General features: G+C 33.1%; 1 protein-coding gene across 3 annotated transcripts in view; it reads left to right on the plus strand.

Annotated features, from left to right (window-relative positions):
* Nucleotides 1–10,763: 10,763 nt before the first annotated feature.
* LOC123006168 (protein grainyhead) overlaps nucleotides 10,764–25,856 on the plus strand; it is a 48,491-nt gene continuing 33,398 nt past the window's right edge. For 2 of the 3 annotated variants that reach the window (XM_044400440.1, XM_044400441.1), the window contains exons 1-2: nucleotides 10,764–11,282; nucleotides 12,063–12,806. In XM_044400440.1, the coding sequence (XP_044256375.1) occupies nucleotides 12,157–12,806 (650 nt within the window). In that variant the 5' untranslated portion in view covers nucleotides 10,764–11,282; nucleotides 12,063–12,156. The remainder of the gene's footprint in view (nucleotides 11,283–12,062; nucleotides 12,807–25,856) is intronic. The other variant, XM_044400442.1, reaches the window with a different exon arrangement.

Consider the following 25,856-nt stretch of genomic DNA (forward strand, 5'->3'; position numbering starts at 1 on the left):
AATACGACACTGATCAAATCATAGCATTATTGCATATTGCGTTTTTGAAAATGAACTCACTTCTTTGCGATTTTATATAAATATGGACACAATAGATAATAAGAATTAGAGCTCATGATGGTTACTTACCTCCAAAAAGTTGAAAATCTTGTCGACACTAGCACTAATGAAATGATTAGCCATAGGTGCAGATGCAGACTGCGTTTGCGCGTAGCCCTCCAAAATCATTAAGTTAAAAAGCACTGACAGAGCTGACGAAGAGTAATTTAAGACAAAAAATGTTGGCGCCTGATCGAAACTGCACTATTAGTGCTGGTTAAGAGTTTAAAATTGTGAAACACTAGAAGTGGCATTTTTCAGTGCGAAATTACTTTAATTTTTAACTCTGAAAATTTAACACGGAACACTATTCATTTAACCAGGTGAAATTTTTTACTGTGTAGCTTTCGATTTTTATCATGAAAAGTTATCACCCTGTATATCCGTAACGAAGCTTTATATGACTATTGTTTATTTGATAAATTAGCGTAATTTTTCAATGATGAATATGTTGATGCTATTTTTTGCAATATTAAAAACACTCTGTATATTTGCAAAAAAAATTCACTTAGTACAATATTTTTTTGGTTCATAATTATAGAAGTGACAGATTTAAATTGTGAAAACCAAAATAATAAATAAAGTTTTTTTTTCTTTCTTCTTCTTTATTGTTCGTTTTGTACGATGTAAGATTTTTTTATTTAATTATAAATTTGTGTAATTCAACTCAACTTTACTTATCCTGTAAACTCTTTGAAACATTTTTGAAAAATTTCTGATTCTCAGTAAACCACAGGTCAAAGTTTTGTCTTTTTTGAGCTCATATTTTGTTTTAAACTTGTACTTTTTTTTCTAAGTTGTTCTATCCAGTAATTTAGTTACATACCAATAAATTACTGAATTATTGATGTAAACAAATTATACTCTTTACTCTTATTAGCACGTTTTTAAAGTTATTTTAATGAAAATAGAGCTATAGCCCACATACACTATTTTTTTAATGAGTTTTTGGAAAAATTGTTAGTTTTAATTACAGTTGGGTAAAAGTTTGTTAGTTAGTGTAAGAAATTGTTTAGCAAGCTTATGAAATTGCGAATTTTCTCTTCCCTTTATTAATAAATATGTATGTAGTAGTAATTGCAGTTAAAGAAAATAATGAAGATAATTGTCGCTACCATTACATCCATTAGATGTTTTGTTGAGGCAAATAAACTGATCAGTTACGAATGAACAGCTGCTAATTTGTTGTTGAAAATATGAAATGCTCTAGTGCTAAATAGAGGTACACAAAAATATTTATGTAATGGATGTAATTCACATAATTCAATAACGACGTTTATTAATGATTAAGACATCTTGAAACATTTCCAAGTGGTTAGGTATAGTTAGAATATGGAGTCGTTATTAGTTTCAAGGCAGATTTGACATTTATATATTTTGTTAACTCAGAGTTAACTAAAATGAGCTAAAGTTGAAAGATAATAAAAAATTGCTTATGATTATGGCAATAATTTAGCTTTGTGTTGACGATCGTTAAACTTTGAAAATCTTTTATACGAAATTATTTATGATGGCTGTCGAGTAAAATTCCACAACACAGGTATGTATACAGTAAATTGTCATCGGATCCTGCCACCTAGCCTAAATCTTGATAATCTGGACATTGTTACAACCAAAGGAAAATATTAATCTTTGTCTGCTGTCAAAATAGAACAACTAATCATTTGCACGAATTATTATTGCTCATTACATCAAATTTAATAAAAAGACTAGCAACCGCAGTAATATCTATATCATATTTATTGCATCTCAGTGTGTTATATATCATTGCCAATATTGATATATGTATCGAAAGATAGAGGAATGTGCAATAGTTTAATCACGCCACAACCATAATTAAATGATCTCGGACGATTTAAATTTAAATTGATCACCTTCACATTTCGTTTAAATTTATAGCAGCTAGAGAAATTGATTGTTTTTCGATCGCATCCATCTGGGATTTTTCAATGCGGGTCTCTAATCTCTCTAATAGCTTCGTTAGCATGTCTTTACCATGTAATAACTCCGAATTTATACCGAGACAATAGCAAGAAATTACCAACCGAACCACTATAAAACAAACTTTCATGTTATAGTTTCTAAAACTATAAAATATATTACAATGAACATATGGTAAATAAGACCGATTTACATTCATGCGTTGCGTGTTTAAACTGCATGATATTTTGTTGCAACTCTTCTATTTATTTCGTTTCAGTTCACTTTCCATGCTTATCTGGCTCAAGTCTCTTCATAAATCAATCAGCAAGCTGCGATTTTACAAAATTTTTGGGGCTGGCAATGTCGGTGTGAAACCGCTGTATGCGTCACACATTGTTTCACAAGCTGTCATCAAAATAATATCATAAATAATAGTATAATTACAGTTTGCCTTATTTTCTCAGTACGCCGAGAGTGGAACTTGTTACACAAGGGTCAGAAGTGGCTATTTTAAACCATTTACACATTTCACGTAATTTGTGTTAGAGACATAAAGTTGATAACATCTGATTCAGTTACATGTCGGTTTGAGGTCAACATAATATTCATAAATATCCGAGAAGCTTCTTCGTAAAATAATCACGTGCATTTTGAAAAAATCTCGACTTTTCTCAAGTAATTTAATCGATTTTATACTAATGAAAGCGGCCCATTACATTCATCTTTTTACGTTTTATTGACGAAAAAAAGTTGTTATACATCACTGCCCATTATTGACTGTAATGAGAAAATGATGAAATCGTTTATTACTTTTGCATGTAAATTACTTTATCGCAAGCATTTTTCAGATACTCTAACATACAATTATTAAGCTCTTCTATTTACAAATTCAGCGGACAAAAAATTATACCTCCGGGACAAATTTTAATTGAATTACAAAATAACCAATCAAAACATATTCGCCTCTTTGCAATTTCACATCAATTTTTTACTAATTTATTATTCTTGTAAGAATTCATTTATAATCAAAACAAAAATTTCAAAAACAACGCTTCTACTACCAATTTATTAGCCACAACCTTGAAACTCTTTTTATTACAATATACATTAGCCTTAATTATATTATTTAACAAATTAAGCGGTCGAGCATTCGATTAATTTGGTGTTGAGTTTTTCAACTTTCTCTACTTGTTATATTTTTTGACACGAATTCGCTTTTTTTACCCACTAAACATTTTAAGGGGGAATTTCCCTGTGCTTTGCATCATAGCTGAAATATTATTTTATCCAACTAAAGATTTTTTAATATACAGAGTGTACACAACTTAATATTTTTTCTTTAGTTCCTTGAAGCAACTGTTTAAAAATGCTTGTTTTATGAACATTTATTCTTTATTATAAAACGGATTTCAAATACCTAAGTACCAATATTTTTTTACAGCAATGAAAATTGACTTAATTTTTCCTTTTATTTGTGGGCGTGCCAGCGCTCAATTTGGGCGTAATTTCCCAACATTAAGCAATGTCCCCGTGTAAGTTTTTCGTTTGATAATAATAGGCAGTTATGTTGGTTTATTAGTAGGAAGTGTATATTATCCTTAACTAGAGGCAGTCTTGTGTTAATTGCAGTGTTTATTAAAAAAAAAGTTTTGCAGCTTGCAAGGATAAACTTGATGTCCATCAAGTATCAAGTTAATAATTTCCAACAAATTTTTTCATGTTAGTTATGCGTGAAGAGTAATATTAACTTGTGATTATCTGTGATTATTCTTAGATGCGGTTTTCTATTCTTTTCTTTATGGCAATTATTTTTTTCCGGGAGACTAGTCCGGGATAAAAGTTGAACCCTTCCCAGTGTTATGCGTGACCCTTGACCTCCGCCGGCCGGCCATCTGCCACAGCAAATCACTGCCCTCTATGCAAGTTCAAAATTTATTTGCAAATAGATAACAGTTTCGATCCGATAAGGGAAACTAGCATTTCATTGCCGTTAAGTATCATCTCTACCGTTAAGTACACACACCATGACTTGTCCATTTTTCAGTCTCATTTGCGCTTACTTATTGCAGGATATGTTGTTACACATTGAACGCCTTGACCTTAACGCGCAATCATTGCGTTTTAGTGACATTTAGAGAAAATATAATTAATAACTTGGTAATTATCTCCCCATTTGCTTGGCCCGCCCTGCATATCGCGCAATTTTTGTTATTCAAATTACAGTTTATGACTCATGTGAAAAATTCGTCTATTTCAATTTTTATTGTATGCATATTTTATTACACAATTCCATAGGATGTATAGATAGCACCGCCATTACACAAGCTGGCCTCAATTTCTTTATCTCTTCATTTTTACGTGACCATGACTTTCAACTATCACATACCAACCTATCATTGTTTATTTATTTGACAGTTATTAACATTTGCTGAGTGATTTGGGCCTTGAATAATTGCTCTAATTTTTTACCAAAGCTCCGCCTTTTTGCAGTAACACACGAGGAAATGTCACATTTTATAGCACCACCACTGCTCATGCATATTTATCACCTAATCCAACTAGATGAAAAAGGATGAGACACTTTTCGGACATTTTTCCGGTAAATTATCTTTAATTATGCTAAAAATGGTAAAAATCATAATGATTTATAAAGCCACTTCCATGTTTGGCGCTTAGGTCTTGTGACAAGTTATACATCAGCGTTAATTAATATTGTATAACTTTAAATGAACATTTTATAGAAAATAACTGTTTTTAAATAAAAAACAAGCTACGGTAATTCAGCTTTTTTTAATTAGTTAGTTAATCGCAACGAGAGGATCATTTTACAGCACGAGATTTATCTCCAGACATAACAACGCGTGCTCATATTGTTTATAAAGTAATTGATACTTAAAGAGCTTGCGACCGTTTTACGACTCCTAGAATACTGATAAGGAAAAGCATCAGAAAAGTAGCAGTTTTGTGGTGGCCGAAAAACGTAGATATCAAGTGCAAAATATCAAATTTCAGTAGTCTAAAAAATAATGAATTAGAGAAGAGGAGTCGATGGTGATGTGTGTTGTGCGGTTGCGGATGTTGGGGCTAATGGGGGCCTCCAATTTGAGACAGCATGTATGTAATTTGTAGCCCATATGTCAAGATGAAATAATTGCAATGCGCGTTGAATAATGGGTGTAAATTAGAATGTTCCATAATAGAGATTTATTAACAATAAAAAATTTATATAGTTTGCGTCATTACGTCTAAGTATGGTTATTAAAAATTTGCCCGTTGCTCTGGCGGCAGTGAGTCGAACTTGTTGTGATGTTAGTGTCTCGATTATTGTTAAAAACTAAATGCGCGGCCCCTCTTCACGCAAATCTATTTAATAATAAGTACACAGCAATAATCTAGTTGGCGTGGAACAGTAAACCGTATCATTAGTTATTTTCACGCTTGCTTAAAATTTCACGCTTGGTATTTGCTTTGGTTTTTGAGTGTTTGGTCAGTGGTCACGTGGCCCTTTGTGGGGTGCAAGGGGAGAAAAGTGCGGTGTGATCCAGGCTTCGGCTGGATCAATTGAATTGCCAATTTCTTATAATGCTACGTGAAATTGTATTCTATACATGTACGATGGTACTGTTTACATAATGTGCGTTCTGACAACTCGCATTGTCCGATTCGAATGCGGTTACTTTTAAAATGAAGAATTTAAGAGTTCATTCTCTTTATTCTACTTTTGTGAAGATAATCTAAAACGCTATTATTCTCATCGCAACGCTTTGATCTGCTTTTTCTAACTTTAAATCCAAGGAAAATGATTAAATCTTTATTTATTTGTTTTAATTAGCTTTAACATTCTTTATAAGACACCATATGGTGGTGATGCTATTACGAAAATCTCCACATGAAAAGAATTCAGCCTCCGGAATGGCTTTGTTTTCTCGGTCAAGGCACTAACCATTTTTCCAAATTTATTCTCACAACTCACCTTTTTTTATTCAAAGTAATTGCTGTATTAGTTATTATTTGCCTCTTTATTAGGCTCTTGGCAGAGGAAATATAAAAAGTAAATTATTATAATTGAATGTTCTTCGACTAAATTCCTAAATACTTCTCCCCTCCACGCAATCCACATCTCAACATTTCTTTCAAACACAGTTTACTCTTGTGCAAATTGTAAAAAACAAAATAAACACAAATTTTTCTACAGTGGAGTTCACAAACAAAAATTCGTAAATTGTTGTTTATTTTTGTTATTTTAAACACCATCTGTTTCAATTTTAACTTGCCCTGTAGAAAATCTTTTTTAAAAACATTTAAGGGAGAACCGAGTTTTTTGGTTTTATTCCAATACATTTAAAAAAAATTGTAATAATAGTACCTATACAGATGGTTCAAAATTTTGAAATAACATTTTTTTAAATATGTACTTAAAATTTCAAACTGTTTCTTTCTGTTTTATTTTTTAACTCTATTTTTTGAAGTTAGAAAAGTCTAAATCAGTCTAAATTCAAAAGAAATATCTAAAACCTGTAAAATAGTATTGAATTTGTTGATTTTATCCAATGATGATTAGTCGAATATAACAAAAAAATATCTCCCAATAAATTTAACTAAGGGGATAATGACAATATTCAAGAAGTGAGAGTAAGTTACCAAAATTGTATTCATATATTTATTAAATAAAAAATATTAATATTAAAAAAGTCCAAAACTCAAAAAATATATTTTTGATAATAACTATTTCTGACTATTTTCTTTTTTTAATTATATTTAAAAAAAAACTTTTTTCAAAATATAGATTCTTCAAAACAAAACGGAAAAATATGCAAAAACTTGTATATAGGAAAACGAGTATCAAATTTATTTATTTTTTCTAATGGTTACTCAACTTTTTCCAATACAGATTTATTTTTGAACTTTATATTTTTGGAGTTACAAAGCCTAAATTTTTCCAATTCCTTCAAAATTTCTCAAAAAAAGTATTATTGAACACCTTACCTTCAAATAAAGTTAAATAAAGAATTATGGCAATACTCAGGAAGTTAGTTAGAGTTGTTATCAAACATTTATTGATAATAAATTTAAATTAAAAAATTATACAGGGTGAATATAAAGTATGGAACCAAGCGGTTTTATTTTTAATCATTTGCCTCCTGAAAATAATAATTAATATAAATTAAAGTAATATAAAAAATGTGATCGTAATTTCAGAACGAAATTTTGTTTTGTTTTTGAATTATGCGATTTTTTTTTTGTCAAAATTGCAATTTATGTGAAAAAAATTTTTTGAAAAAATTAAAAATAAAGCAGATAGTTGTAATCCTTAGAGTAAAGCTTTTATGAGAAAAATGATTTTATAGTGGGTTGCTATTTAAAAAAAATAATTTTTTTGTTGAACTTGAAAATAAAAGGAAATTTCGAAAAATTTTATTCTTGTTAAATCATCACATTTTTATAGTACTTTAGCACTCATCAATTAGTTTTTTCAAAAAAAAATAGTTAAATAAATAGTTTGGTTCCATACTTTTTATTCACCTGGTATGTAATAATGTACAGAACGTTCAAAATTTTTTTCAATAAATTCTCAAATTGTCACTTTTTATATTTTTTGAAACCGTAAAACTCTAAATTGTTGCAATTTTTTAAAATTTTCCTAAAAAAGTATCCAACACCTGCAAGATAGTATTAAATAAATTTAAATAAAGGAATAATGACAATATTTAAAAAGATAGACTTAGTTATGAAAGTAAGTTTATATAAAGAAATAATAATAATGGAGAAAAGTTTAAAACTCCATTTTTTTTAATTAAATTCTAAAACTGAAACGGTTTATTTTCTTGCTTTTTTTTCAAAGTTTACTTTTTACGTGTAGGTCACAATGTCACAATTTTTCCAAAATTTCACCCAAAAGCCTGCAAAGTAGTAATGAACTTCTTGATTTCATCTAAGTTCGAATAAAAAAGGGATAATGATACTCGTAATGTTCAGGAAGTTAAAATGAGTAGATTTTGTGGAAATGTGTGTTTTGTTTTTGAGGAGCAGCTGGCGTGCGTTGTTTGTAGTGATAAATCTTGTGACAAAATGTTGATGAAGGTAAGTATGGCTTGGAGTTGGTATAGTTTTTTTGTTGGAATTTCCTGCGTTGTTTGGTATAAACAATGTCTATGTAAGTGTATAAAAATGTCGGTCGTTTACCCGCTATCAGCAGTTAATATCGTATTGGATATGTCGTTATTGATATTCTGCGATCGTCGAAACGTCAGTGGATGTCATTATAGCCACGCATTGCAGTGTTTTGCGAAGCTGGATCGCCGTTGCAACATAGCTGCACATTTTTACTTGGACATACAATTATCCGTCTACATACGTGGTGCGTGAAGCGATTTTCTTAAACACGAATTCAAAATGGCGGACAAATGTTAACTACTTTCTTACGTTTGTTTTGTGTTAGTTTTTATGGAATCCCTCGAGTAACATAGAGAAGCGTTACACGCTCTTTATCTTTTCTAATTGATGGAAAAGTTTTAATTATAAAACAATCAAATATGTCCGACAGGTCGTTAAACGAAAATGTTATCGTTCGCTTGAACTCTCCACAAAAAAATCAACGTAGATTTATTTATGAGACTCTATATTTTGGAAATGGCCCGAGAATGATTCGCAACTTTCGGTCCGTTTTTCTCTAATAAGTCATGTTAAATTATGCACATTGCGACTTCGGGCACCTGTCAAAAACTGTAACATTTAATTATTATATAAATATTTATCTGTGTAAATTATCGCTGATGTTTTTTTTTCTTGCGATGAACCGGTCCAGCAGCCAGGAAAAGTATTGATATTTATAATGTTCATTCTCGAGTAATAAGTATGAGGCATACAATTACGTATCGAGCAAAGACAATTTTTTTTAGACTTGGAGATGGTAAAAATAAACAAGAGCCCCAAACAGAATGTGTGGCAACATACCAGACATACCAACGAATTCACATTTGCTTTCGGCTCAAAAACCACAAAGATGCCTAAAAAAGATACTATGGACATATAAAGTGTATATAGCACGCAGACAAATATTAAAAGTGTCCACTTTATCTAATCGACGATCGGAGAGGAAAACTCGCTGCTCGCTTAAACCCAAAAAAATATTTTATAAATCATATATTCATAACCTTAAACACACTAATTTCATGCATGATAATATCTAGACGGAGTCTGCTCGGAAATGTGAAGGCCACTGAAGGACATGTTTACTTTACCACGCCAATAAGCTCACTTTTCATACAAAAATACACGAAATTCGAATACTACACTAACACCAACACAACTAAGCCGATCTTATCGCTGATTAAACTAATGGCGAAATAAATCCATCAAACTTAACATTTTCATGCCTATCTAAATCTTTAGTCGACATTTCAAAATTAACTAAAGACACACATGTGCAACTTTTTGCCTTTTTAATCCACACATCAAAAATGTACTTGACCTTTTAGCAAAACTGATATTTTATGACCAACGGAACGAAAAAAGAGCAATTAACCTCACCCAGGCCTTTATTACAAAGACCTCTAAATTTGATTAGTAATAATCGTAAAATTATACCAAATAATGAAAATTATTTCAAAACCATTAAAAATCACAAAAAAAACTTAAAAACTCAAAAGTTATTTGAAAAGTTTAATTTTTTTTTAAAAACGTTTGGGTGTACCTATTTAAGTACCGGTTGTATTTTGGGTACCATAGAAGCGTTTTAATTGAGCCGACTCGGTGATAAATTTTGGTTTCGTTAAATATTCAAATGGTCCTTTATTTAGCCTTAAAAATCCAAATGAAATATATTACATCGGTGTTTCAAACGTTAGGATGAGAGTACAAAAAAGGAAAATCAAATAGTGACTAATGAGATTCGAGTGTTTACAGTAATGGTGAAGAGAGGGGAAATGGCTGTGAAGGTGGCTCTTGAAATATTCGTTATTGTTCAATGAAATGGCCATTCGCACTATCCCAAAAGCCAAAATAAATTTTATGTAGTTTATATGCAAGAGTAATATTTATTTTTTTCGAAAGAGTGGCTTAAGTATGATGGCTCTCATTAAATATCGGACGAATATAAGCTATCTACCTGTTTATTTTTTGTTAGTGTTTTTATCTCTGTCATGTTTCTTATTGATCCAGAGTGGTCTCTGTTTGCTGCATCAGGGCTTCGTGGTAAACAACCGAGATCTGACTAAAGTTACGGACGCCCATTAGTTGAGATTTTTTATGGTTATTTTCTTAACCCTTTCGGTACAGTCTGATGAAAGTTTCTGTTTAGATAGGTCAACAGCAGGTGGAAAAAATCCCAACAACAATTGAATTTAAATGTGTGAAAACAGCTAATTTCTGGTCGCCTAATGTTGGAATTAATGATAGGTTCGTCGCGTTACGCCCCGTTGAAGTCTCCACAGATTTAATCGTTTTTCCCGCGTTTGACGTCAGTTTTTTATAAAATTTTAGGGTGTATTAAATATGAGGGGTTAGTAGGTGTTGAAACGTCAAAATGAAGCGTACTTTTAACACGCATTATAAGCGCGCGCAGTATTTGAGAATGTTGGAATAGCTCGAGGCATGTCTGGGCTTATACTTTTACTTCTTATTGTTCCTATTTTCCGTCATTCTTTTTTCGATCGTTTTATGTGTTGTTCTCTGTTGTTGGCTTCGGTTATCTGAGTCTGTTTGCTAGTCGTGTAACGTCGTTGTCTTTGTCGGGTTTGAGTTCGGGCTATTTGGTCATCTTTGTCTTGGGATGAGATTCCCGCGATCTACCTGGACAGCGGCCATGATTCCACGAGTGTTCGATGCTGCCCTCGCACTCAGCTGAGTGGAATCAGCGGCGCCCAATGGACTCCCACGTGCAATGAGTTGGACGAAGACGGCCTGAGTTGTCGGGTGGTGTCGCTGCGGGGGCCCGGAGGCGACTCTGCTACGAACACAGCGAGCGGCCTTCGAAGCAAGCAAAGACACAAGTCTTGGAGCGAGCACTCGTTTTCTCCGCGCCCAAGCAGGACGGAGAAACGAACGTAGGCCCGAGATGGTCTTTGCCTTCGATTGGCTTTGAGCTGCCGCAACTAACAGTCAGTAGAGTATTAGTTCGAAACACCTGTAGACGCTAGCATGTGATTGAATGTAGAGGCCCGACGAGACAAATATGTTGGCAAAACGTGGGGGACACGGACCTGGACAGTGTGCCGCAGTGTAGTGAGTTTGTGTCGCCAAAACAAAGGACTTCACGCGAGGTAATTAAAACAATCGCACCAAAAACACGCACACTAGCACGTTGTCGTCCAAAAACTAGTTTCGGGCAACAGTCCGCACTTAATTGGCCAGATTGTGGTGCTAGGAGTAAGCGTGCTCACTTGCACCTAGTTGCTTTCAATATTGAACGATTACAATAGTACCTGTTATCCAGAAGCCGGCAGACCTGTTCATCAACTATTGCTCACACTTGATCTTGAATGGCGACTCGGTACGCCCCTACTAGTTTACCTGGTCTGAGGTCTGCCCTTGCACTCTTCTGGCGCCGCTTGTCTAGTATTATACAACCACCAAACTTGTCCAAACCAATCAACTAGCAAATCAATCGCGATTGGTTCGAATTTCAAATCAGATGCGTGTGTATGATATGAATACTTAATATACTGGATGCATGTCGAAAGTCAAATCAAAATCAAAATTTAGTTCGTATTAGGGCAATTGCAAGTACAGTTATTAGAACCGGTTGGTGCCTGTGGAGCCACCCCCTCGGCACAATCCCGAGTCTGGGTCGGCGGCAGCGGCCACTCGGACAGCCCCATATGCCCGTCAAACCAGCTTTGGCACGTGGAGGTTCCGGTTTGCTACCGTCTACTGTTTACTGCCACCTCCTCCGGCTCCTAGCCGAGTTTCCTCATCTTCAAGCTGACTTTTTTGGATCTTCCAAAATAATAGACTTGATCTAAACCGGTACTTGTAGTAACCATGAATCGGTTGTAGTACGAGCATGCCGCGTCAAAATCTCATACCATTTTCTTTTCTAGATCACCCACCATCAGCCATACAAGTGCCATATCGAACAATCATACGTAAAAAGTGCAATCGCGTTAAGTGACTGTGATAAAAACCCATGCCATAATGACTCGCCGAAACATGGAAGATATGCCTTTGAATTCGTCGCCTTCTCTCGAAGCCGACGGGAGTATGATGTCTCCTCCTCCACCGCAAGCCTCCCCAGCCGACCGCTCTCCACACCAAGACTCTCCCGAATCTCCCGCGATGCTTGCGACCATGACTCCCGTCAACGTAATCGAACTCAAGAAGGAGATGGAGGAGGAAAGTGCCATGGCAAGGGCCCCGCTTTACGCCCAAGTCAAAACCGAAGTCATTTCCTACGACAAAGACGAACTCTATGCTCAACCTCTACCCGACAAAAACGACACCCCTATTGACCTAATCTACGAAGATGGCAACAAAACCGTCATCTATACCACCGCTTTCGACCAGAAAAGTCTCGAAATTTACTCGGCCGATAACGGGGGGGAAATCACAATCAACAATTTAAGTGCCCATCAAATTCACGGGGGGCAAATCGCGGACGGGTTAATCGACGGAAATTCGGCCGCGATCGCGGGGGGAGAACCCACCGGGAGTCCCCCGGGGACAGTGTCAGTGGTACTTCAAGGAAACCAAGGACTTCTTCAATATCCCACTCAAAGTCAAGTGCCCACCGTTTTGGTTCTCTCGGAGATGACAGAGGACGAGGGGGTGCCCGTTATTGGACTCAGGTAAATAATTACTCAACCACGAAATCACCCCTCACAAATCCCCAAATGCCACGAAATTATTCCGATTTAGGCAGACAGGTGCCAAGGTCGCCTAAGGTCAACCAACCAAACCTTAACCATTTGTAAATTTACATTATGATAATTAATTCGATTTATACACAAACGTCGTAAATTAGCACTTGCAATTTTTAATTTTAACTAATGCAAAATTGCATCCCTACATTGGACTATATAGGTATAGACATTATAGTGTAGAATTGCGTACATTTCTCTCTATGGTGATGCATTGTAACACTCAATATTAGAAACATTAGTGTATTATTTATTATTATTTTTCTATGATGGTGTATTCGTATTAACATTGATTATCCTGGTTACGTGTAAAATTAAAATTGCCCATTTTAATAGCGGTTTGATTGATAAAAAGTGCGCGTTTGTAAAACAATGTTTTATTCGCCGTTGAAGGTGATTATGAAGCACTCTAACATCTCATCTCAGCAATAAAAGAGGCAGCGAGGCAACACCGTATTTGACTGGGCCTTACAAATATTTCAAGGTTAAATATTATAGTCTAATAACTGAGTCTGTTGCTGTGACTACAACTAATTGTTAGTTTCTCTATTATACCGCAACGGCAGTCACGTCTATAACAATACATTCAATTCGATTCACTTTTGTTCTAATAATACGAAAATGACGCTATTTTTTTTGGCTGGATATATTTTACATGGACCAGCAATTGTGAAGAGGATAAGCACTACCTTATAAATATTTTAATGTGTTCCTTAACGAAGTAAAAGTTGAGACGCCATTAAATTTGGTATTTGAGCAATTTTGCCATGAGGGTTTACAATTTTCCATATTATGTCGTAATGTGTACTTTCTGATTCATTATTGTTATACTAAATTTTGACCTTCACTTTTTTCAAAATTTTTAACTTTCTTTCCACCTGAAAATCTGTAAAGGAAGTCTAAAATATTAGCTGGCGGCAGGAGTGACAACTTATAAATTATAAACGTGTCAGATTCGCAAGAGAGAATCTACACATATGCAAATTGTATTTTTACAAACTTTTTCATAGTGACATTTCAATTCATCTTAATGAACAATATGTGATTTGATTTATCCTATTTGACTTTCAGTGTAGATTTATCGGTTATATTTTCATTATATGCGTAATGTATTAACAAAAATGGAAAATGCTTAGTCACAGTAGAGAAACTGAGCTATTTATAACATCTATAATCGATACAATTTTATTGTGTACACGTGAAGAGCTTTCACGCTAAAGTGGTCAAGCCTATTTTGTGAAAACAGATATAGTTTTGATTAAAAAATGTCAATACATGTTGCAAGGTATTGTTCCTAATACCTTTTGTATGGAATTAAAGTCAAGCTGGGATTAAGTGAAATAAGAGTGTTCATTGATAGTTTTATTAATAACAAAGACATGAACAGTGTAAAGTACGAAATGCGGAGAGTAATCTGCAGTTACTACACATTATGAAAACATTGAAACGCCTTCAGTCACGAACTTCGAAAAATAGCCATTCCATTTTTGGTACGTCTGCCCTTGAGCAATCATGAAGAATCTATAATATGCGGCTGTTGATTGTTAATAGCCAGTCTCCATCGAATCGAACTCCCGTATTTTCCAATCCAGACATTTTGTCACTAAAATAGTTAAGTAAACAAGTCAAGGTTTGGGCTATCACCATTATTTCTCAATATGTTTATTGCAATTAAGTACTCATTATAAACCATTAACCTAATCTTTGAGGAATTGTCAGCTTTGGTGACACCAACTAAAATCTCCACAATTAGCATTTTCCGCATGAACCGTTATTTGGCATTAAACAAATATTTGACATTTGAATGAGTGGCATTTGCGGTTGCATCAAAATACACTTACAAGAAACGAAGAAAGTTTTTCTTGTGTGTGCGATTTTGATTAATTTTCAATGGCACCCATTTGCATCTACGCAATGCGAGGTTATAAATTTTCCTTTCCTTGTGCACATAGACTTTCTTATGCATCTTCTGTAATAAATAGCAATCAAAGTTTGAATAAGCGTCAGGCCCCACGAACAAAACCTATTCACTTAGCAACTAGGTTGTGTGTATGTGTGTGCTTGCTTAATTATTATAGCCGAGTCGAGAGCAAAAGGATACGTCTGGAGCAAATGCGAACCCAAATAAAACAAGATAACCGAAGTCATTGGTAATAAATAAAGTGTTATTATGTAGAGCAATATTATTGCTCAATAAATCAGCAATTCCAACGAATGCAATTCTGCATATGAATACAGTGTAAAAGGTGATTTAATTGCCAATTAGGGCGACTTTCGGTTTTTTATAAATGACACTTTTTACTAAAAAACTTACATTTTTACCCGCAATTACACCGGCACTCTGTTTGTTACAAATTATTTATAACGATTTGCATAAACACCAATTAAATCTAATGTGCCATTAAATATTATTAAAATATCAAGAACGCCACGCAATTATTGTTATTAATACCACCTTTTAAAATTTTCAACATTTTATTACAACTATTTATACACACAATATGAATTATGTGCTTCAATTTATACATAGTACACTTCCAGGATCTAAATACATATGCAAATTGAAACTAATTGAAAAGATTACATACAGAATTAGATAAATCCCGGGATTATTCAAGCCAAGTCAGCCATTTAAAATCTGTCATGTAATTTAGGAAATAGCCAATCGTAGGCATGTTGGGACGACTAAAATTCATTTAAAACTTCGTGACTCATGATTTCGCTTCTTCGAAACGTGATAGATAAGTCTAATTATCAAATAATCTGAAGAATATAGTTTCGGCAGTGATAATCACAAGATTTATTACAGCTTTTAACTAAAGCTGGAGTGGTGCTCCGGAAATTGAAGATTTTGCAAGATGAAGAGCTAAAAATATCGAGATGTGGGTACCGAGAGATCCAACGTTTGACCATGAACTTAACGTTCGTTAGATGTATCTTCGAGAAACCCTTTCTACCTATCCGACAGAAACAAATTCGATTTTATTTCTCAAACCTAGCTCTTTACCTTATCTTCACTAGAGCAATTTGTATAAATTTGAATAATCCAACCATCAGTGAAATAGACTTGTGGTTTATGCAGAATTTCCCTAATATTATAAACAACACTTATTAATAATTATACAAAACACTAGCGAGTATTGCAATATAGTTCTGGGTGAATGTAATAGCAATAACTTGGTAAAAATTCACAAGGACTTTCTATTACGGCAATATAACCATTAATAAAAAAGTACCCACCTAACAATTATAAATTATTGTCATATAAACTTTTTACCTATTGTAAATGTACCTCTCGGTCATAAGAGCCAGGTTCAAGGTAAAGTAGGTAAAATAATATAATGAACGACGCTTCGCGCGCCTGTTGTGAACACCTGAATAAATCCACGCATGCGCCATGGATACCTCTTTAATTGTGTGGGCTGATATCCGGGTCTCAATGTTTGAGATCTCTTCTCAACCCATTTGTTTTCAACCCTAATGTTGTTTATATTTATTTGAAAAATATTATCAATAATTTTGGACGTTCAAGGATATTTTGGTGCGACTGTTGTGACTTCAATGCTCGATAAGCACGCCTGAAAGCTTCGAATCATTTCTGCATTAGCATTACCATAATAATTGCTTACGGCTATATATGTTTAGACTGGCCGATACGTTTTTACACCAACAAATTTAATGGCTGAAAAAAATACCTTTGCTGCTTATTTGGACGGCTTCTGCGACGCCCACATTTATTATTGCGGTGCAAATGACCAATTAGCAATTGTGAAGTTTTGTTTGTCTAAACTAAAATACATTTTTATCTCAAGATCTGGAATTTGAGCAAAAAATTAATTATTGTGTAATAGGTTAATTAAATGTTTATTATCACTTTAATCTCACATTTAAATAATATCAATTTTTCTGAAGTGAGGTGTCATAAATTTTCTAACGTTTCTATTAATTACAATCGTTAACACGTTGTGTAATTAATGTCGATAAAATCACTTTGAGGTGTATTTCCCCTTATTTTAATTTTGTTGTTTCGGCTAATGAATTCTTTACAAATAAACAACGCAAAACTAATTGAAAAATCTATAAACAAGTGACGTACAAGCATGTTTACTACAAGAATGTTTTGACAAATTTTTATTTTTGCGCTGTGACAGTTTGATCGAATTGAATTCTCACGGTTGTTCCGATCATTGATAATCCTTGTCATGGGCTGACATAGGACGAGTTTGATTAATTGCCTATGGTAACTAGAGGTTGAGATTAAGATAGCAAGGGGTGGAAAATTCAGATTAATTGCTGTCAGTGAAATTTGTGATCACTTTCGAACTGTTGCGTTAGATGCGAAAGGGTGTGGGTAATTTTTGACTGAGGAAGCTTGTTAGAACCAGCGTGGGTTTTAATAAATTTGATATATGCCGTCCTTAGTAAGGCGTTCATTATCAATAACACGTAAAATATAGCGCAATAACAATAAATCTTGGTAAACATTTGTGCAAGTGTCTTAATTATGATAAAACGCGACTTTGGCTAGATGCTGAGGTTGCAGATGCGACGTCCATTCATTGTATAAATCAATCCACACATGATTAGTTACTTGCTATAAATAAACCCGTTTTAGCCTCAACGCAAACGGTAACGGATGGTAGCAGTCGCCGTAAGCTCTAATACGGCTTAACCTTGCCGTCTCAGAGGTCACAAACTTGCGATTGTCGAATTATTCCCAGATTTTATCGACCTTTCAACGATGCGATTACGCAAAATCGGTTTCTCTCGTGCAAACACAATATTTTTAATGTGACTGGGTTTCATCACAATTTGTTAAATTGCTATTCCTGTATTGATTATAGGTTAGATCGATCGATTTTTGATCAATATATTTATCAAGACCTCACATTTTTTTACATAATCTGGACTAAAATCATAGGTTTTAGTTCCTTTTACTGCTACCAATTTTCGAACCTTAAACGAGGTCGGAATTTTCACAACAAAAGTCCTTCGACGGTAATTACGATGCTACCAGCCATGGAGACCAGATTTATCTCACCATCTTATTTATGTTTATTTTATTGCTTTTTATTTCTCTAAATTAAACCAAACCCAAACAATTTAATTTGTTTTTCTATGCAGATTTATCATTTTATTTACTTTGACTGAAGCAGCATAATTTTCTCATCAATATAATTTTCAACCTGAGAAAAATCAATTCATTTCCTTACCTTTTTTTCTTAATTTATTATCTCGCTTCAGTAATTACATATGTAAATTATCAAAACCCGCTGATAAAATCTAATTTTAACTACCCACTTAAAACAATTTGAATAATTTAGAAATTTACAAAAAAACATTAAATACGTTGAAGACTACATTAAAACAATTGTTTAGAAATATGAGCTTCTCAACATCACCCACTATTTTTACAATTCAACACACGTCTAGTCAAGTTTTTTTAAGATAACTATGTACTGTATTTTCGAAAAATAATTGTAGGTTGATGGTGGGCAATGTTTGTAAAAGTGAAATTTGAGATATATGTCGCAGCGATTGATGTAACATTTGTTGAGTTTCCGTATGTAATTCGATGTATTTAGGTTAACTAAAATGAGTCTTAATGTTAATTAAGATAAGATTCAGTGGAGGTATTTATGATCGAATTACATGTTTTTATGTTATGGGATGAAGTGTATTCTTAGTTGGCTACTTTCAAATTAATTATTAATTTAACGGTTAAGGTTTATAGTAATTATTGGAAATGAGTGATCAGGTTTGTAGCCGAAAGCGATCGTATCTGTCGATCAATCAAAATTTTTCGGAGTATATGTACCTATGTGGTATGGGAGAGGAAGTCAAAATGTGTGCATGATTTTGAAATCGCCCTTCACCTTTTTTAGAATATTCCTCGGTAACTGGTATCATTAATTGGTTTGAGTGTTGTTTATTTAGTGGGCTGTTGAATATATGAATACATTGGGTGTGGTAACTGTATCAGTACAAAACAATTAAGAATGTTTCCCGTCGACCAATCAGAAGTACCTTACGCGATACAAACTGTCACACAATCCGAATTATATGACATGGCAATAAAGTGCTTAATTGAAAACTAGATAATATAATGACAGTCTTCGGACTCATCTAACAAGTTATCTTAGGGCACTATTTATTTCCTAATAAGAATTTATTTGCATATAAATCGACATATTCTGATTACGCAATTTTTTTACCGATTGAGATGTAAGTTACTTTGACGGTAATCTGTTAACTGACACTTAGATCCGAGAATAACAAATAAATTTACTTCTTTACAACCTCATTTATTGCCAACGTCCTTTTCAACTCAAAAGTCTTAATTTTAATTTACTATAATGACGCAAGATCATCGGACCACATTTATATGTATCGATAAGCAGAATTAACACATGCATTTCACTCCCATTATTATCCAACTCACAGCAACCCATTAACTTATTCATTTATTCAAATGCGAACAGCAAAACAAAACCATTAAAATTGAAAACATTCCATCCAATTTGATCACTTTACTTATAATCTCAAGCTATTTGCAACAAATTGTTCAAAATTTCCGCCCTCACGCATGCGCAAAATTAAAAACTGCGGGAAATTCACGGTCGTAAGAAGCTGAATGAGAATAGTGAATCTTAGGAAGTTAAAAAGTGGCATTCTGTACCACGTTATTATAATAATAAATAACAGGTACAAAACCTGATTTAAGTATTGAATGATCGTACCTAGCTCCAAAACTAGCTAAGAAACCAGTTATAATAGAGTAAACCTCTACAAAAAGTATGTTGAGGTAGGTTTCAATAATGCAACTGGTTAAAGAGTAACTGTCGGGGTGTCCCAAACTGGAATATCAACTAAAGCCACGCTCCTGGCTCTCACCCACACCAGGCCAACTTGATCTTCCTCTTTACATTTTCATTGCGGCATTCCACTACGGGTTTAACGATTACTACACCAGTATTCAACTATTATTATGATTATTCTGTTGTCCTTCCTAGTAACCTTGTCTGTCGTGGTCGACGTCTTCTTAACACGCTTCACGTGAACTTAAATACCTCTATTTTTAAACTACGCATCCGAATTTCGTCGAAATTTTTGCTGATTTATTACCCGATAATGAGGCTATTATTTAAACCAAAAGCGAGATAAATGTCGAAATTAATGAAATTATTTTTTCGTGACGGTGTAACGTTTTAATTTTAATATGTCATTGAAATACATTATAAAATATGGCTTTTATTCAAAGGTTGTATAAATTATTTTCATGATGGATAATAATTACAAAGGCAAAAGCGTTTTTATTATTATTTTCTACGTCATTTGTATTTATCACATATTTGCTCATCCCACACAGCTATATAACAACAGCGTTATCAAAGTTTTATGGTCCTCATGCTTTCATATAAAATGGACCATGAAAAGCCGGCTTGCGTCACCGAATGCATTTTTCCAATCTTTTATTAGTGTCATAGGTCAATGCCTGCGGATATTTATAAATAATTGAACAAAATTTGAACAATTTATTAACAACTTTCCGCTAACCATATTTGTTAGAAAGTGCTAATTTTTAGCGCAAATACACGAGTAATCTAAAACTAGTTTTAGAGAGAACTTGTCGAGGTACCTGCGACTTCGCATCCCAACCCTCTACCCTTCTTAAAGGACTATTGTCCTTTTTAATAAATGATTTATATGCATAGAGATGTTCGACGCATGTTTATTTAGTACTGTCGACAGCAGTCTTTTGACAAATTGTAACTGCAATTTTTTTCAAATAAATGTCACGTCCCTTGGAAAAATCCAAGATCAGATCTGTTTTGATACATTCAAATGACGTACTTAAGCATTATTTTGTAATCACGATTATTCTCTGATGGCCTTCAATGAAAATTTCAAATTCAAATTTATTTGCATAATTCGGTCATATAAGACATAATTAAAACAATTAAATTATTCCAAATTTGTTTACAGTTAAATTGTATGTGAAAAACACTCCGTTTTTTTCTCGACTCTATTAAATTAATCTTGAGCGTTTCATCAATGTCACTGGAGACACTGAAGAGGCAAGAGGGCCAGGTAAGAAAACCAACGGTCTTTTTAAACCCGAGTCAAAAATTGCATTTGCGTGGCGCCCTCTCGTTGAGATTTTGAGCAAATCTTGTGAAACTTAATTTGTAAAAGGTTTCGCAATTAGTAAAGTAGTCCCGCCTCAATCGCAGCAAATCCATTTTATAATGTCTTAATATAAGTAGCTTAACATATTTCATTCATTTACAAATTTCAAAATCAATAAAATATATATTTAATTAACACACTAAAATAATCGACAACTGAATTTTGTGAAAGTTAATACACTTGGACCACTTATTGATAAATAGCTCTCATTTAAATGACACACACGTAATGAATATTATTACATTAAAAATAAATAAAAGAGCAACGGTCAAATTTTCTAAATGTGTCATTAAAACAAGGCAGGTTTAATTTAAATAGCGGAAATGTGAGAAATTGACAATGGATTTAATAATTTCGTCTATTTTGATTAATGACACTCTTCCTCAATTCTAAAGTGCTAAATGATGATTTATGTTTTTGTTGCAGGTACGTACCGTGAAAAGCTTATCTTCCAAGTTCCAACCGTAAGTATGTATTTCGAATCGATGACCAATGAGACGAAACATATTTTTTCCTCATCAGTGCATAACATAATTTATCTAAGATCTGATTGCGCAAATATTAAAAGAAATTGCTTGTAGTATGCGAGTGTGAGCGAGACTTTGACATTTTATTCACAAAGGTTGACTATCTTATGGGTCTCTTGTCATTAATTCTAGGTGACAGCCATAATATCAATCCATCGATCTAATTTTTATGCACTTCACTTCACTTTTTGATGGCTTAATCCATCTTGACGTTTGTCTAGAAACTTTGAAAATTAAAATAATCCTCTTTGGGAACTTAAAACAGAAAAGCTGATCACATTTTCAAAACCACTTAATTGACTAAATCGAGTCACGATTTTTATTTTTTAATATCATTTTAAAAGTGGGCGACAATCAGGAAGTGATTATTTAATATCAACTCAAAGTTCAAAGTGAACTTTGGTATTAACTTTACACAAAATATTATCATTACGTAGCTTTTCTGAAACACAAGTGCTGTTGTAAATGTAAAAATAATGTATTTTCCTGGAAATAATTAATATCTAATTATTGTGTTTTTTTAATGAACTGACAGAGTCATTTGCTGATTTTATAGTTGACGTTTAGTGTTCAATTCTGACGAAAATCATTTGTTGAAACTAATTTATTTATTGTCCAATTCAAACAACTACTAATGAAAATTTATTAGTCAGTTTGATGTATTGATGAGGATGTTTCGATAAAAAATATTTTTCGTGTAAAGTGATCGTTTATAACATGTCTCGTGTTAGAATGTGTTAATAAACGCTCCAAAATTAATTATACATCACCACCTGATTGCAATCTATTTGATAACGCATTTGATAAACAACGGAAATTACTTAATTAAACTGTTCCCAAAAATGATTTATTAAAATTTAGCCAGAAACAATCACTTGTTCGAAGGGCAGGTTTTGACTTTTGAGTTAGATTATAGTCCAAATTTGCATATCGGTTTCGCAAATTGGTTTTACCACATTGTGCTACATTTTGACGTTAACGAAACTCGTCGGTCGAATTTTAAAAAGCCATTCTCTTTGCTCGATATTTAGGGCAATGAAAAGGTAAATTTCCGGTAATAAGAAAAATAAAATATCGTCTGAGTAAAGTACGACCTTTACTGCAACCTTATTTGGGCCACTTTTTAATTTAAGTTTTTTTTGCATATTCCGACATTTCTCATACAGCTCATTAAAATGCATGCTTGCTGCATTTCTTGCAGGAACATTTAACAAAGTTATTACGATGCTTATTTAATCTTTCGCATATAAATACCTAAAATTGTAACAACATTTTTACCGCAAACCCCATTCGTTTTCGGACAACTTATCACATATATCATTCACCACGCGACCATTTTTCACAGAATTCCCCTAACTGCTTAATTAAACTCACTCGAAAATTAAACAAATATCAAGGATCTCTCCCGCCCCTCAAACATGATTTAAACAATATTTACATGTAATTACAATTTGTGTGTCTGCTTTTTCATTTATCATTTATTTCTTTTAAAATGTTTTTTATTTTGATTCGCGGCTGAAAAGTATAAGAGCAAAAACTTGTTTTCGGCTGTTCAGGTAAGGTCATTCCACTCTTTTATGCACAGCGCATGCCTCATGGATGCTGCATTCTCTGCAGTTTTAACTGAGGACCATTCAGTTTATTGTACCCCAAAAACCTACCAATTGGACTCCGATTAGAATTTTAACAGAATCTGATATACACCAAAAAAAATTTTTGGGCTTCAAATAATTTCAACAGCTAAAGAGAGCATAAGAGAAACAAAGCTGATTGTCTTGCATTTAATTTATTTTTATCTCCTTGCCACTCACATAAATATCAAGTGAATGGGATAGAGCTTTGTACGTTTTTTAAAATTCTTAACAAGTAAATAAATCGTAATTAAATAATAGTAATAACAACATTAAAAGCACTAGTTTAACAATACGCCCAGTCTTTCATAATTATTTCAAAATTAATTAATTATTTAATCATGATTTCTCATCAATTAATTTTCGAGTCGTGATTATTTTTTTACCCATATTTGAATAACTAAACGAATGAAAAAAATATTAAATAGTTTTAAAGGTAATTCTGAGAAACCGTTGGTTTAATGGTTGATTTCAAGCGTTTTAACTGTCGTTAAAACGGATTTCTTTGAAGTGTGGCTTCTGAAGTTATTTTCTAATTCTTAATTCCTCCTTTCTATTAATAAATTTTTAATAATTGTCAATTTTAAAGGTGTTGCCAGTTAAGTTCATTAAAAATTATTGCAAAAATTTTGCATTAGTTACGTAAATTGACCAAAAATTTCTATAATTATAAAAATCACACTTTCGGGATGGTGCATGGTATTAAGGCGATCTTTTATTAAAAAATTCCTGGAAGTAAATGCTTCGGGTCATGCAATAACTAAAAGGAAAAAAAGAAGTCATGATTGTATTAATTACGCATAATGATACGTTGTAGTAAATTGGGAGTTTTAAATTTGTGATCGATTTTTGGCTACCAAAGATACTTCCTGTATTGTTGTCTTATGTAAATTAATAATGGTCATTGACCAAGCGATCGTGGATGCGATAAGAATAGAACTGATAGTTATAATAAAGAATAAAAATGAAGAACAAAGAGATACGAGGCAATGATAATAATTTCGTAAAAAGACCATGCAATACATTATCTGTCAGCTTTTATATCCTTGAAGATGTAAGATAAATCTAGATAAATAGATACTGGGCCGTCAATAAAAATCATTTCTTCATCGGGCAAGCTTCTGGTGTGGTGTTACACTGTGACATTTAAATTAGAACTCGTTATTTATATTTTTGTGAAACTAAATTATCTTACTTTCTCAGATAAAAAAGTTTATTTTATTTTGTAAATTAGCGATACCGTACTTGGTCAAATGTATCAACCTTCACATTTTCACCAACTGTTTGCCTTTAAAAACTGACTTTGACCATTTAAATTGAACGACAAGTGCCCAATTACTTCTCACGAGTCACAATTGATTTTAAGAGTATTGTCATGTACTAAGATTATACTTATTTATGTGTCTAATTAGAAAAATATCGCGGACAATTTATTTTCAGATAAAATTCAAATTTATGTAAATACCACTGCATGTGCGTTGTACGTATTTTTATTGTCATTATTATTACCATTATTCTCGCTACCTTCTATCAGAATTTGGTTGACATTTACGACACGTTTTTTACCCAACACCTGCTAAAAATCGCAAACTCGAGGAATAAGAACCTATCTATAAAACGAAATTTGCATAAAATAATTATTCGGGCGTGTTTCATATTTATTGCTAGCCTAAAAATGATAGTCTGATATCAATTATTCCAAACACATAAATCGATCAGTTCAGCTACAGGCAATTATCACTAAGCAAAATTGATGTCTATATGGCGTTACATAACAGGAAATTTAACAGTTTCTTTGCTGAAAAAAATCGTCATCTTTTCAACAAACTTTAACAATTATTGATACGGAAGCGGAAAAAACTGTTAATGGGCCATAAATCATTTTTTTCAAAGCGATTTTCGACCACAAGACATCAGACCTCAAGCGCTATTTTCGCAGAACTTAAAACTTATTAATTTACATAATTTGCAAATAAATATTCGTAATCAGTAAGCATTGATTAATAAATGTATTCAATCTAATTCTTATTTTACGTTGAAATTATTGAAAAAATCAAAACAGTCCGAGAGGGTGTCAAGCTCAACCGTAGGTTTGTCTTATTCTTGAGGGTGTTGTCGGTGGGTCCCAATCTAACATACACGATGATTATACACTGATAATTTACTGTTAAGTGAGAATGATGGCTTTACACATGATGACAGAGAGAATTTTGACAGACAAACCTACACCCGTCCGATAAGGGGCGCCTGAGCCTCTCTAACCGCCATTGTTCATATATGGTATTTATACTTATCGACGAACGTCGATTAGTGGTGAGACGTAAGGGGGACATCTGACACCGCTTGAAATTTATAAGATTTTTTCGCTGTTTTGCGTTGTAAAAATCACATATACAAAATCTGAACCTTTCAAAAACCCTAAAAATCATAATAAAATAAAAAACTGCTTCACTATTGATATTTTTAGTATTTTTTGGTATAATATTATTGATTTTTCTGATATTTCGTGAATTAATGAACATTGCTTGGGTATCGATAGGTTGTTTAGTATGTTTTTTCGCTATTTTGCGTTGTAAAAACCCAAATGCAAAATTTTCGCAAGAACTTAAAACATCAGTAAGCTTTGATTA

The sequence above is a fragment of the Tribolium madens genome, unplaced genomic scaffold (genome assembly GCF_015345945.1).
Source record: "Tribolium madens isolate multiple individuals breed KSU strain unplaced genomic scaffold, Tmad_KSU_1.1 Scaffold_2;HRSCAF=44;Tcas5.2_LGX, whole genome shotgun sequence".
Lineage (NCBI taxonomy): Eukaryota > Metazoa > Arthropoda > Insecta > Coleoptera > Tenebrionidae > Tribolium > Tribolium madens.